The sequence below is a fragment of the Porites lutea genome, chromosome 12 (genome assembly GCF_958299795.1).
Source record: "Porites lutea chromosome 12, jaPorLute2.1, whole genome shotgun sequence".
NCBI classification, from domain to species: domain Eukaryota; kingdom Metazoa; phylum Cnidaria; class Anthozoa; order Scleractinia; family Poritidae; genus Porites; species Porites lutea.
The window spans coordinates 16,050,876-16,063,863 of NC_133212.1; the positions used below are offsets into that span (position 1 = coordinate 16,050,876).

Genomic DNA, 12,988 nt, shown 5'->3' on the forward strand with positions numbered 1-12,988 from the left:
AGACATTTCTACCAGCTCAGTTTTCCTGAATTTGATTTGATCGTCTTCTAAGAAATTTAATCCATTGAAATATTTCAGTCTGACCAAACACAGAGAACTTCTCGTACAATATTCACTGCTCATTGCGCATGCAGAAATGCCGATTTTAATTTGTCACTATTAACGGGAACGACAAACGGATTCATTTTACAAATAATCAATTCCTTAATAGAACCTTGGGGCATACTCTTGACCTGCCTTCACTGTAATCCTCATTTTTGGAATCCTCCATAATATACTCTGCTTGCCTGCCAAATGTTGCTTACTGGCAAATTGCAGGTGGAGGTAATCATGTACACAGTTTTGGATGACATAACTACCGTAGATGTCCTCAAAGCACGCAATTATTGTCATAAAACTCGACGAAGAGCGCTTTTTTCATTATGGTCATTATGCACGACTACAAACGTCCAAAAGGACAGGGGTACCCAACGTCAATTTTCGGAAAATATCTGTTCGTAAGACGATTTAAGATCTAGAATTTTCGGAACGTTTGTTGTAAAATTTCTTACTTGCCTGCCTCTCCTAGCATTTTCGAACATCTAATGGTATAATTCCCCATTTTTAACGGATTTTTGCCCTAAAAAGGTCACCTAGAATAATTTACTGAATTTGTGGCAACCTTTTTTCTGGCTGAGATTTTCGAAAAGGTACGTCTGGATCCCTATAACGTTCGGATAATTAGACTTTCAGCTAGGAAATCCGAACAGATGAAAAATTTTTAGGGGATAACAATATGCCTATAACTACCGTTTAAATACTAAAATACTTTAAAAAATGCTGTGTTTAAGTGGTTTTGAACTATATTCTCGTTGGGTGCCCCTGAAAAGGAGACAATTTCCAAGGGAGTGGAGGGTTGCTTACAGAGGTCTTTTTCCAGGGGGTCTGAGTAAGATTGGTGAGTTACTGATAAAAACAGGTTCTCTGTTGACCAGGCTTTCAGTTTTCACTGTTACCGGTCTTCAAAACAAGTATTTCTTGAGAGAATGAGTATTCTCAGGAGATAGTTATTTTCATATCAATAGTTTTGCACTTAGCCTCGCTTTGATACAGAGCCTTGGAGCAACTGGGAAATGGCCCATTAGGTAGTTCTAATTGCGTTGCAAGCTTTCTTGTGTCCAAACACACCTTGTCAGTGTCGTTTTCCTGATAAGTAAACCAGGTTGAGTTGTCCAGCGAATAACGTAATTTGTACTTTTTCGTCCAGTGATTGGCACTTGAACCTTGAGTGGCTACGGCGCAGATAAAGAACTGGTCTTTCAGGTCAATTTGTAAGTAGTCGTTGTCATCACTATTTCCGCTAGGTGACCAGGCGCCATTTCCGTTTAGACGGCCTTTGGAAGCTTCATTACCAGAACGATGAGTCGAGGCAGAGAAACTGTTGTCTGGGATAGCGTCACTGCTGGCCAGACCGATGGCCTGGATTTGGCACGCTAAAAAAAAACATTTATAACTTAATCATATGTTTATTGAACCTTCCGAGGACAAGAGTGAATAGATTTTTTTCCGTTATATTATTGTCGCTAAGTAAGTATCATGTTCAAGATTAAAGGGGCTACCTCACGCTCTTTGCTATGTTTTCCAAATGTTAAAACGTGTCCTCGCTCAATTGAATTCAAAGATTAATGGCCCATTTTTTTTGTTTTTCACGGCTGTATTCAGGCACTGAAACTGTTCCTGTCTTCTACTGCAACGGACGGCAAAAGTGGACGTAAACTGAAACTTGAAAATGTTTGGCCAAAAGTTGTAACGCGGTACCTAGAATAATCACCGAAAAAATTGTAATGTGTAGTTCCAGGTAATATCCTTATCCCCAACCCCCTCCACGGAGGGCAACGGAAATTCCGAGGAGAGAGGAGGTCCAAGAGAAGGCAATTTCCGAGAGGATGGGGAGTTGCTTCCCAAGGTTGGTTCTAATTACGGTTAAGCTCTGGGTACGCTACTGATTTTTGGATTCAAAATTAAAGACTTTACCAGACATAATTCCAAACCAATAGTTTTTTTCCAGACTCAAGGTTATCAAATACAGTCGAACAGACTGAGTGGTCGCTTGCGGGAGGTAGTCGCTTACAAGAATTGAAGCACATGGGGCCTCATCCAAGAAGAGGTCCACACAAATCTACTTTATGGAAGATATCTATTGCATGTAATGTCTAAGTTACGCCATGTGTAGTTCCATGCTGTCACTATATTCTAAGTAGCATGGTGCATACAGCGAACACAGAGATCAGAGAATGCGTCAAGTGGTCGCTTACAGGAGGTAGTCGCACATGGAGGTTCGACTGTAGATGATCGATAGAGACCTTGAAAAACGGAGGATTCAAACATTTTTCATGATGCACTGCAAATGTACAGTAACCACGGTGCAGTGCGGACATAAGAGAATATTCTGTTATTGAATGTCCTGGCTACGAGCGAGATTGAATAGGATTTGACCATGAAAAAAAAACAACACTTATTAAGCACTTTTTGTAGCTTTGAAAAATAGAAAAAGCACCCAAACTTTTTACCATTTTTCCGGACTTTAACTCTATTTTCCAGACGCTTTACAGGTATGGAAAATTGCTCTGCGAACCTCAAGACTTTTTCAAGAATTTAAGACTTGATTAAAGAACCTGTGTCACGGCGAAATTTATCAAAATTCAACCGTTGTGTACCGCCACCAAATTGAAAGAAACATTAATAAAAATAACTGCTCAAAAAGGTAGAAGGTATAAATGACAAAGCAACGCTACAAAAAGAAGAACGGATGGACAAACTTGAAGAAGATTGAATGGGATATAAGTTGTGGTTTTTGCAACCTTGTTCAGTTATTGTTGTTCGTAACGATTGATATGAGGCTTGGGAGACATTTTTTTTGATGCAAAACTGTGATTTTGTCAATTAGAGGTAATTTCTCGAGTTGCATAGCGATAAATGACGAGTAACTGGCAGTTTAAACAAAAGGAAGTAAACAGCCATGACACAGCTCCTTATAGGAAGCGTTCCCATAGTTCAAGACCTTGTACTCGGGCACTAAAGTGGGCACCGGGTTCCTGTGTACACAACGTTTCTGTTAGCCCCCGCGGGGCAATCCACTGTTTTGTGATTTCAACACAGGATTGACCTAAAGTGGCAGAATCTCTTGACGTACCCTCTTTAAATATTTAAAGTTGTTGTTGTTGTGGTTTTTAAATTAAGGGTCTAGTCGATCTATTAATAGTATCTCAAGGGGTGTCCGCCTGGGTGGAGATCGGCACAAAATGGCGATGTGCTTACACTTAGTTAGCCTTTTCACAGACCCTCTATTTCTCTTCATAGTCCGTCGAGCGCGCGTGATAAAAAATAAACCGCGGGGGATTTATTGACCGCCAGTACAAAGGGGTAAGGGTGGGGGAAGCTGTCGCTCGCGTGCTCGCCTCGCTCTAGCGCACGCCGTTGTTTTCCAAAAGAACGAAAAGAAAAATAAAACAACGTCTGTGTACAGGCTAACACTTAGTACCTTTACCCATACACCAGGTTTCTATGTAGGGTATTTGAGGGGTAGAAGCTTCCCCCCTCAAACCGAGTGGTATTTATGCCAAATATCACGTACAAATTATGTTATTATTTGTTTATACTACTACCCGCAAAAGTTTTGTAATTTTCACATGTAGGTATTTCAAATTAAGCTGAAATACTACTGCTTTGAGCCAATCAAATTGCAGAAATTTAAATTTAAAGCCTTAAATAACAACGCTGGAGCGTTATTTTTTTGAAATTCAACTGATGCGAAAGAAGTTTTACCTTTTTAAGAAGATAGGAAATAGCGTGACGTAGCTCCTTTCAGCTTTTTTTAATTAATAAGCAACTCCTGCAGTTTATGTTGAGCACTGAAGCTCAATTGATTCGATTCCCTTGACCTAAACAAATTTTAAGCTTTCGTTTGGGACAAGGAGACAATTTTGTTCCTGTTCACAGGGGCACCAAACGACTGTTTTCTGTAAAATATCTGTTCGGAGAAGCAAATATTGACTAAAATTTTCTATTACTTGAGGACGGCTAAAATTTCTAGGTGACAGTTCCAATCATGTACAATTTTCGAAGCTTACCTAACAAATTCCCTAGGATTTTTTGAAGTTTAATCAATTCACATTTCACTCCCCAGGTTTAGCTATTTATCGTGTAAAAAGGAAACCTAAAATTTTCTGATTCAAAACGTTAAATTGCACCTAAAATTTTCGGGAAAGTAATATTGAAGCCCTAATAATTACGAAAAGATTTAACTTGCCCTAGCATGACCGAACAGATACAAATATAAGAATGCATTTCTAGAGATCTAAAATTACTCTGGATAGCCTAAAAAGTGCTTTCAATGTATTTAGGAGCCCCTGTGTTCAGGGATGTCAACAAGGGCAAGTAAAGCTCGCCAAACCCCCAGCTAGTTAGCCATCCTTAGCCAGCTACTTTCATCTCCTCCTACCATAACTGCCGACAAAAAATAGGTACCATCGGATAAAATTGTAAAGCATACGTTTCACAGTTTTGAATGACATTGAACGCATATTTAAACAAGTTCGACCCGTGTGATGTCTTGGAACGCCTGGGACATTTCAACAGCATTATTCCTAGCCTTGCGTGTATTCTGACCAAACAACATGGGGTCCGCGGTGGAAAATTCCTCTTGAAAACCCCTGGAAATGCCATTTCCGAGACAATAAATTTCAAAATGTCCCTAGATGCTTCGGCCCTCAAGAACTTGTGCCTTTGGTGCGAGTTCCAAAGCCACCTACTATTCATTATCAGCCTGCTACTTAAAAGCGTTTTGACAGCCCTTCTGTTTCGATCCTGTTTGTTCAAATGCTGCAGGGCTGCCTGTAAACTGACCTCGGTATACCGTAATTTCAGTACGGCTTATCTGTCAGGATCCTTGGGACGGATAGAACATTTAAATAGTAAAAATATTTTTTTACTAAAAATATTTTTTAAATATGTCTGCACCTTTATTGTGTTGTTTTACTGCCGGGCCAAAATAATTCCCGACAGCCATATCCGGGCATAATTATAAAATTGGTTCCTGACTGATCGTTGACATGTGAGTACTACATGTTTGCTTTTCAGTTTGCTTGCTTGTTTGTTTGTTTCAGTGTTTTTTTTTTTTCCTTATTGACGTCATTGCTTACACTGTTTGTAGCTTGTGCAATTTTCAGCTCTTTGCAAGGATTAAAAAAGGAAATAGCAGCAATCAAAATCGTCGAAATTGCTGGGTGGGAAAAAAAGTTTACTATTTGAGCTCACATATTCTTTGTAAAAATTCGAGTTTTTTAAAGATAATTTCTCGAAAGGTATTCGATTAATGGGGCTCAAATTTTGGTACGGTCTTTTGATCAGAATTTTTATTTCATTAGCTTCATCAAAAAATGATAGCCATATGTTAATGAAGCAAAAATGTAAACAAATATTCGCCTATAGTGTCTTTGTCTTTTAAGGATTACAAAAAAAACCGGAAGGAACTACGCACAATATTTTTGCTCTATCCTATGTAAAATACTAATGCAAAGTGCATGGCACTAATCCCAGATGGTTCTCTACCTCTTCGTGCAGAATAAACCTCAACTTCGCAGAAACTTAGTGCTTCAGTCCTTTCATCATGTCTTCTTATGGTGACGTATCTTCCGTACAAACTTGGGCGACAGAAGAACGAGGCACCATAATTTTGAGGAACGCTATAGCCATCCCCACACTTTGGATTGGTGATACCTCCGTTACTCGAATTTACTCCTAAAATATAAATGCACAGATTGGCCGTAAAGACCTTCTTCACGATACTCGCCATCTTTGCATTGTTGGCCAAAAACTCCCACAATTGTTGGATGTATGTTACATGCTGCGTCGTTTGCACAGCCTGTTGCATGTTGTTGCGCAAAGTTTGAAACCGGTAAAACCTTTAGCCCCGTGCAAACGGACGTAACACTGTTGGGAGTTGTTGCATCCGTTTTCCCGTAGCTTAGGGACCGATAGGATAAAAGCAATGTCACGTAGTTTCACAGAGGGCAAGAAATCCTGGTCGAGTTTGTTCATTCTAGAAAGCAGAAAACCAAGAACGTTTCACTTTAACGACGATAATGTTAAATAATGAGATTAAGGGATAATTGTTTCTTTTCTAGATGCAGTAGTGACCGTAGATGTCCTCACAGCAATCAAAAATGGCTTAAAAACTTGTAGCAACTCGAACTGGACATTTTGCAAGAGTAAAATCGTCGTACCCTTTTGACAGTGTAAACAAACTCGACCGCGATTAATCCGATTAGCAAGTGACATTGCTTTTATCCCATCAACCCTAAAGGGCGTGCGAACATGGCGGGTATCGTAAATAAGGGCTATTTCAGAATAATAATACATATATACACTGGTTTAATTCTAAAAATCACCCTCTTTAATGCTTTCATCGCATGGCAAAACCCAGTTTGCAGAAAATACTAATAGCCCACGTTCGATATATTGAAATTCTAACATGACTCCGAGGCTTATGGGAAAAAAATAACAAATTTTTCACGACTCCACTGGCTCGCAATACCCAGAAAAGACTTGAGCACAAAGAAAACTAAACTAAATATAGAAAAATGGCCAGAAAGCCTCGGAGTCATGTTAGAATTTTAATATACTGAACGTGGGCTATTAAGATGAATATATGACTCCAATGCACGTATTTATCTCGTGACCTGCAGTGTAAAATGCACGCACACTAACAAAATATTCACTGTCTTTACCAAAAATGTTTACTCACCAACTCTGATCTCGAAAGGATTCAATCTGTTCCCACAACAGTCTCCTCTGTTTACGACGTAAATTTCATTCACTAGCTCCACGTTTCCCAAGTCTACTCTCCACCAGGGCTGTTTTTCGTTAAGCGTGTGTGCACATGATCCGCCATTCCAATGGGTATTACTGTCTCCATCCACCGCGTGGCCACTAGCACCCGTATCGTTAAGAGTACTTGACTGACTCGTGTTCTTTTGATACGCTAAATTTTCTTCAAAGAAACAAGGAGGTTTTTCAATAATGCAGTTCATTCTAATGCAAAGATCATGTTCACTTTCATATCTTTATCCGCAGCTCAAAATTAATATGATTCATTTCATTACCCTAAATTTCAGCCATCTTCTTGAGTCGCATAAGGGACGTCTGAATCAACGATCCTCTAATGCCGTCCAGTAACGCCATTACCCGAAAACCAGGTAGTGATTTTCATTGGTTGATTGTCCAAACATTGCATAATTATGTATAATTATGAGAAATTTTAGCGGAACTGTCATGTGATATTTAGCGGATCGCATGCTTGCGTAAAGTTCAAAATATCGACAGTCGTTAAAGAGCAAAATATCCCATGTCTTCGAAATTATGACTTGTTAAATTGAACTACGAATGACGAATCAATGCGAAAAGGCGGTAGGTTTTTATTTAGACCCGCTTTGTGATTTTGGCAATGCTTTTTGTGTCTAGCTAGCAAATTACCAAACCTTGTCATTTCCACTTTCAAGTGTAATGATTAATTTTCTTTCTTTCTTGTTTGTTCGTTAAGGACCAAATAACTCCTTTTAAATTAAAGCAAATTGAAGGAAGAGACGTCCTCTGTGTGTTCAATATTGCGTGGCGGCGATCAAGTTTAATTATTGAATTATGGCCGCCATACAAGCGAAAGGTTTGTTCAACATACTGCATGTAGTTATTAAGACGGAATCCATTAGAAAATTGAGAAATTTTAATTTTCAGTGCACAAAAACCTTGTACCAGAATAATTTCAATTATTTAGCATTCTTTTTTACACTTTTAGAGGGCTATAAATGTCATAAGTTATACATGAAATAACTCCAACGAAAAGGTTCTTATGGGAACCCGAGAAAAAAAACTTCAAATTCCACAAAAAAAAAAATCTTACTTATGACGATTTTACCTGTGTTTTCTCAATTGCCGTAAATTTCTTTTTTCCTCAGGCACCCTAAGAACCTTCCCTTTGGAATTATTTCATATAACTTATGACATTTATAGCGTTTAAAAAGTGTAGAAGAATGCGATACGACTCAAAATATTCTGGTACAACGTTTTTGTCCCCTCTTTGTTTTGTTCTCAATTTCCTGATGGATTCCGTCTTAAACAGTTTGAACGTTTAACATATTAATAGTGAATGACGAGTAAAACAATTCTGTACCAGCAGGTAGACCTAATTCCCAGTGATATGTCTTTGTTTGCCAGTTTCCAATCTTGTTTTACTTTTTGCATAAATTAAAGCGGAGGAGTAGTGGCGTCATTGGACGGCATTATCGGCCCGTTGATTCAGACTTCCCTTTCGAGGGTATGTGACTCGAGGTCGGGGACGGCTGATATTCAGGCTATCATTTCTTAGTAAAATCCAACTAGTGGTCTATTATCAATGCTGCGTTCTGATTGGTTGAGCTTACTACTAGGCTATATGTTATAGCCCACTAGTAGCGAAAAGCGCCGGCTTTTTGACTGAAAAAAAGGAAAAATTAATTAATTAATTGATTCTTATTGTTTAATTGAAATATATTTAACAACTATTCGTCTCGCCCTCATGGCCCTTCGGCCTCATGGGCTATTGACTCAGAGCCCATTCGCGCTCGAGGAATAATTGTTAAATATATTTCAATTCAACAATAACAATTAATTAATTAATCAACAATAAAATGACAAGTTATCTGTATATCAGGGCTGCATTACAATTACGTCAAAAGAAAGAAAAAAGGGTAAAGCCACCAATCGCCACAAGTAAGGTTATCCGGATTTCGAAATCCGGGAAATTTTTCCTTGTGGAATCCGCCTTCCAGGGCTTTGGATTTCGGAATTTCGCTCAAGGAATCCGGAATTCTACTAAAATGGGAATCCGGAATCCATGTCCCACTGACAAAGAAATCCGGAATCCACAGCTTGGAATCCAGAATCCAAGATTGTCTTGGGTTACCTTACATGAGGCGACATCAAGCCTGACCAACAGCTCGAACTAATCTTCATAAAACATATCCTCTATTCCCTTTGTTTCTACAGCATGTATGTTGATTGAACTTACCATAATTGCGCCTAATAACCAATAACTGAATTTTTTGAGTACCGTGATCTTTCACTCTCTTTTTTTTATCGCAATAGCATTTTGTTATTAATATTACTGGTGTAATTGTATTTAAATTTCGACCCTGCTCACCCAAGAGTCTCCAATAGCCCACTGTATAGAGCATCCGAACTAGAAATCAGAGGGTCTTGAGTTTGATTCTTACATAAAACAAGGGTTTTTTTTCTAAGCTTTCTGCTCAAATAGACCCTTTCCACGTTTTTTCCAACTTTTGACATGGACAAGTTAAGGAAAGAACGCCTTTAAATTATTAAGACTGCCAAGTTTGAGAGTGATTTGCTGCAGAATTACAAACCTTTGTATAGTGTGGAGAACAAACTCGTCCGTCTGCAAGTTTTTCGCAATTTTGCGGAGCTGTATTTTCGCTGCTAGTTAAAGACGTATCACCCTCAAACTTGGCGAGTTTACTAATTTTAAGACGCTCATTCCAGTGGTGTCCCTAACTAGTCCATGCCAAATGTTGAAAAAATGCGGAAAGGTCCATTGAACCTTAAACCAAGTGGAAGTTGGTTTAGAGCGATGCAAACTTAAAGCATCAGACCGTTACCTCGCGAGTACACTTCCACCTCGCAAAGCTGAAGAAACCCTCTTTTCGTAGTTTTAATTCCAAGATATCGGCCAGACGACAGTGGATTTCTGTGACACACAGCGGAAGCTATAAACTGGATAAAAGTGTACTCTCCAATGCAAGCAGGATTGTTTACTACATCAGCGCTGTTACCTGATATAATAAAACATAATGAAAGTCCTACAGTCACTTCTGCTACGATAATACGGACAAGAGAAACGTGAGAATTGTTTTGAGGCCTGACAAAACAGCCGACCTTTTGCAACGCCACCACTCATTCTGTTTTTCCCGCAAAATGCCGCCTAAAAAAGGAGCGCAGAAATTTTATACTGGTGACGTGTCACCACCCAGATCTGGAAAGTGCTTCTTATTGGTTGAAGCAAATTCACTCGCGAGACGAACGACCAGAAGTTCTACTCAGATCTGGAGCGTGAAAGGTCATTAGCATGGAATTTCTGCGCTCGTTCCTCAGACGTCATATCGCAGGGAAACTAGTCACTGAGTGGTGGCGTCGTGAAATGAGTACTATTTCTCAGGCTACAAGTTTCCACCCACGAATCAAACATGTCTTGCAACAAATCAGGTTGTTACAGTTTGCGGAAAATTATTGTAGAACTTTGCAACAAAACCTGTATATAATGTGCTTTGTACCGACCCAAGAAAGTGAAGTCACTCCTCCTGCAAGACAGATTTGAGTAGTGTGTGCTCTTACAGTAACTTAAAGGAAGGTATAAAAATATATCAAAAAATTGAAAATAAAGTAAAAATTTACAATTATACATTTAATACATTGTAAATCTCTAGAAGGCAAAAAAAAAAAACTAAAAAAAATATAAGAGTAAAAACTATACAATATGGCCCAGCTAAAAGTTTTCTATTAAATTAGGAGAATGTGGAAAAAAGGCCTTGACTAGTATTGCACAAGTGAGGGAGGGGTTCCCCTCTTAGGTCAAAATGCCCATTACATTGCCCTTTTACCGGAAGTTTAATTAATCCGCTAGACGTGCCGCCAAGAAGCACAACAGCGCTTTTTACCTTGAAAAGTTCAAGATCTTAAGAAAAGAATCTAAGGCATTGATAAACAGGAAGTTAGAGGAGTATCACACTTCTCTTCGTGACTTTATGTCTTCCGCCATAAAACCAAATCAAATTCTATACCAGCTAATGTTACGTACGGAGGGCCACAGATCTCCTCTGGAGTGGAGATGGCAAAAGCCTTCAACAAGTATTTCTCTTCTACGTCTACGCATGCGCCCGAGATACCCCTTGATGCGTTTACGCCACACGACGAGGGGATGCCCGTCCTTGACAGCTTGGTGCTGTGTGAAGATGAGGTCTATAAGGTGCTCTTGAATTTAAACCCTAGCAAAGCTCCGGGCCCTGGCGGTCTTCCTACAATCGTGCTAAAGTCCTGTGCAAGGGAACTAACACCTTCCCTTTGCGCCCTCTTTAATTTTTCTCTTGCGGAGGGTAAGCTACCCGCCGAATGGAAAGACTCCCTTGTCGTCCTTGTTCATAAGAAAGGCAAAAAGGAGGACGTAACTAACTACAGACCCATCTCTCTATTGTGCTTTTTATCCAAAGTATTAGAACGATGCATATTCAAGCACTTCGAGGAGTCTCTCTGTCCTTTGTTTGACAATGCACAGCATGGTTTCCTTCAGGATCGATCAACTGTCACTCAGCTACTGGCGTTTTATCACGGGATTAGCAGGTCTCTACATAAGGGCCTGCAGTCGCACATTGTGTATTTGGATCTCGCAAAGGCTTTCCACAGTGTCTCCCATCAAAGGCTGCTTCTGAAACTCTCCCGGTACGGAGTTAGCGGGAAACTATTGCAGTGGTTCGAGAGCTGTCTAGGTGGACTCGCTCAGCAGTGCTTGGTCCACGGTTTCACTCAAGTCGTTCTCCATGCAGTTCCATCAGAAGTCCCTCAGGGCAGTATCCTCTGTCCTTCTACCGGTAATACAGAATCGTATCGCATTCTTCGCTGATGACTCAAAATGTTCCAGTGTCATTGAAAGTCTACAAGATTAAGAGTCACTCCAAAAGGACCTGGACCGTCTGCATGGCTGGACCGATAATTGGCACCTAAAGTCTAACACCTCTAAATGTGAGGTACGAACCGTCACACGTAAACGCCACCTATTTTCGCTACGATTACGAGTTAAACAACAACTCACTTAAACACGTCACTCAAGTAAGAGACTTCGGAGTGACTATCTTGTCGGACCTGACATAGGACACTCACATTAACACTATCTTGGCTAAAGCCAATAGGATGCTCGCATTTTTACGCCACAGTTATTCACTACAGACCATAGGAAATTCCTATATCTTACGTTTGTAAGATCATGTATAACGTATTGGCTATGCTAGCGAGGTATGGGCTCCCAGTATGGGCTCCTAGTATTGCTAAAAATACCGGTACTGGGGATGAGCTATGATACACACGGCATTTTTTTATATTCCTGTAAACTTTGTTTTCAATTTACCAAATTATGTTACTAGCTATATGCACTACTCAGGTGAAAAAAAAAAAAAAGGTTACGATTTGCTTCCAGGGGATTCGAACCCGGACCCTCCAATCAGTTAGAATCAGTTAGCATCTTCCACGCGGCATTGTGTCGGTTCAAGTACTCTGATTGAGCTAGGGCGGAACACCCCAATATTACATGTGGAAGCGTCTCTGCAGCTCTTCCACACATCCTACGTGTTACATCCCTCTGGGTGGTTCCCGTTTTTACGCCTCATACCACTGGGCTATGCGTCCGCTGCACAGTTTGAAATTTAAAATTAATAGTGTTGAAGTATTTTTCTCCGCCATTCACACTGTTTGAACCTTGTGGAGCTGTATTTAATATGAATTCGAAGGTACATTTGAGAAAAAATAGCGGCAAGGATTTCCAGCCACTATGCCTTGGATATTCTAGTCTCCTGTTCCTCTGTTCCTCTGTCTCTTGCTGTCGGCGTTGCTTTCGCTGTGCTAAGCGATGTTCTCTCTACTCCGCGATTTCTTGTTGACGTCTTCTCTTTCGTTGTTCACGCTGAATTTCAAGTCGGTGTTCTCGCTCCAGAGGAATTTCGGTGGACAATCTTACTCGGCGAGGAATTGCAGCCACTTGTTGTGCTGCTGTTATGTGTCATTTGTATGGGAAATTGCTCGAGATTCACCGATCGTAAACACTGTTTCACAGACGATGAATAAACACATCAGCTTTCATGACTAAACATGAAAATGGGCCCTGGCTATCGGCGGCAAAGTCTATGTTGCCTGG

General features: G+C 40.0%; 2 protein-coding genes across 2 annotated transcripts in view; both read right to left on the bottom strand.

The window, feature by feature from the left end:
• LOC140953982 (receptor-type tyrosine-protein phosphatase epsilon-like) overlaps window positions 1-12,988 on the bottom strand; it is a 239,288-nt gene that overhangs the window by 186,175 nt on the left and 40,125 nt on the right. The gene's annotated exons all lie outside the window — the stretch shown is intronic.
• On the bottom strand, window positions 1,036-7,070 carry LOC140921760 (uncharacterized). Its single transcript, XM_073371763.1, has 3 exons — window positions 6,785-7,070; window positions 5,590-5,778; window positions 1,036-1,472 (listed from the first exon to the last, which is right to left on the bottom strand). The coding sequence occupies exons 1-3, from the start codon at window positions 7,068-7,070 to the stop codon at window positions 1,036-1,038; spliced, it is 912 nt and encodes a 303-aa protein (XP_073227864.1).

Excerpts from the sequence above, each read along its gene's own strand:
- LOC140921760 (XM_073371763.1), bottom strand. The coding sequence starts at position 7,070 with ATGAACTGCATTATTGAAAAACCTCCTTGTTTCTTTGAAGAAAATTTA. Across the intron at positions 5,779-6,784 it reads TCCTTTCGAGATCAGAGTTG|GAGTAAATTCGAGTAACGGA; the intron begins GTGAGTAAACAT and ends TTTATATTTTAG. Across the intron at positions 1,473-5,589 it reads GGTTTATTCTGCACGAAGAG|CGTGCCAAATCCAGGCCATC; the intron begins GTAGAGAACCAT and ends GTTTTTTTTTAG.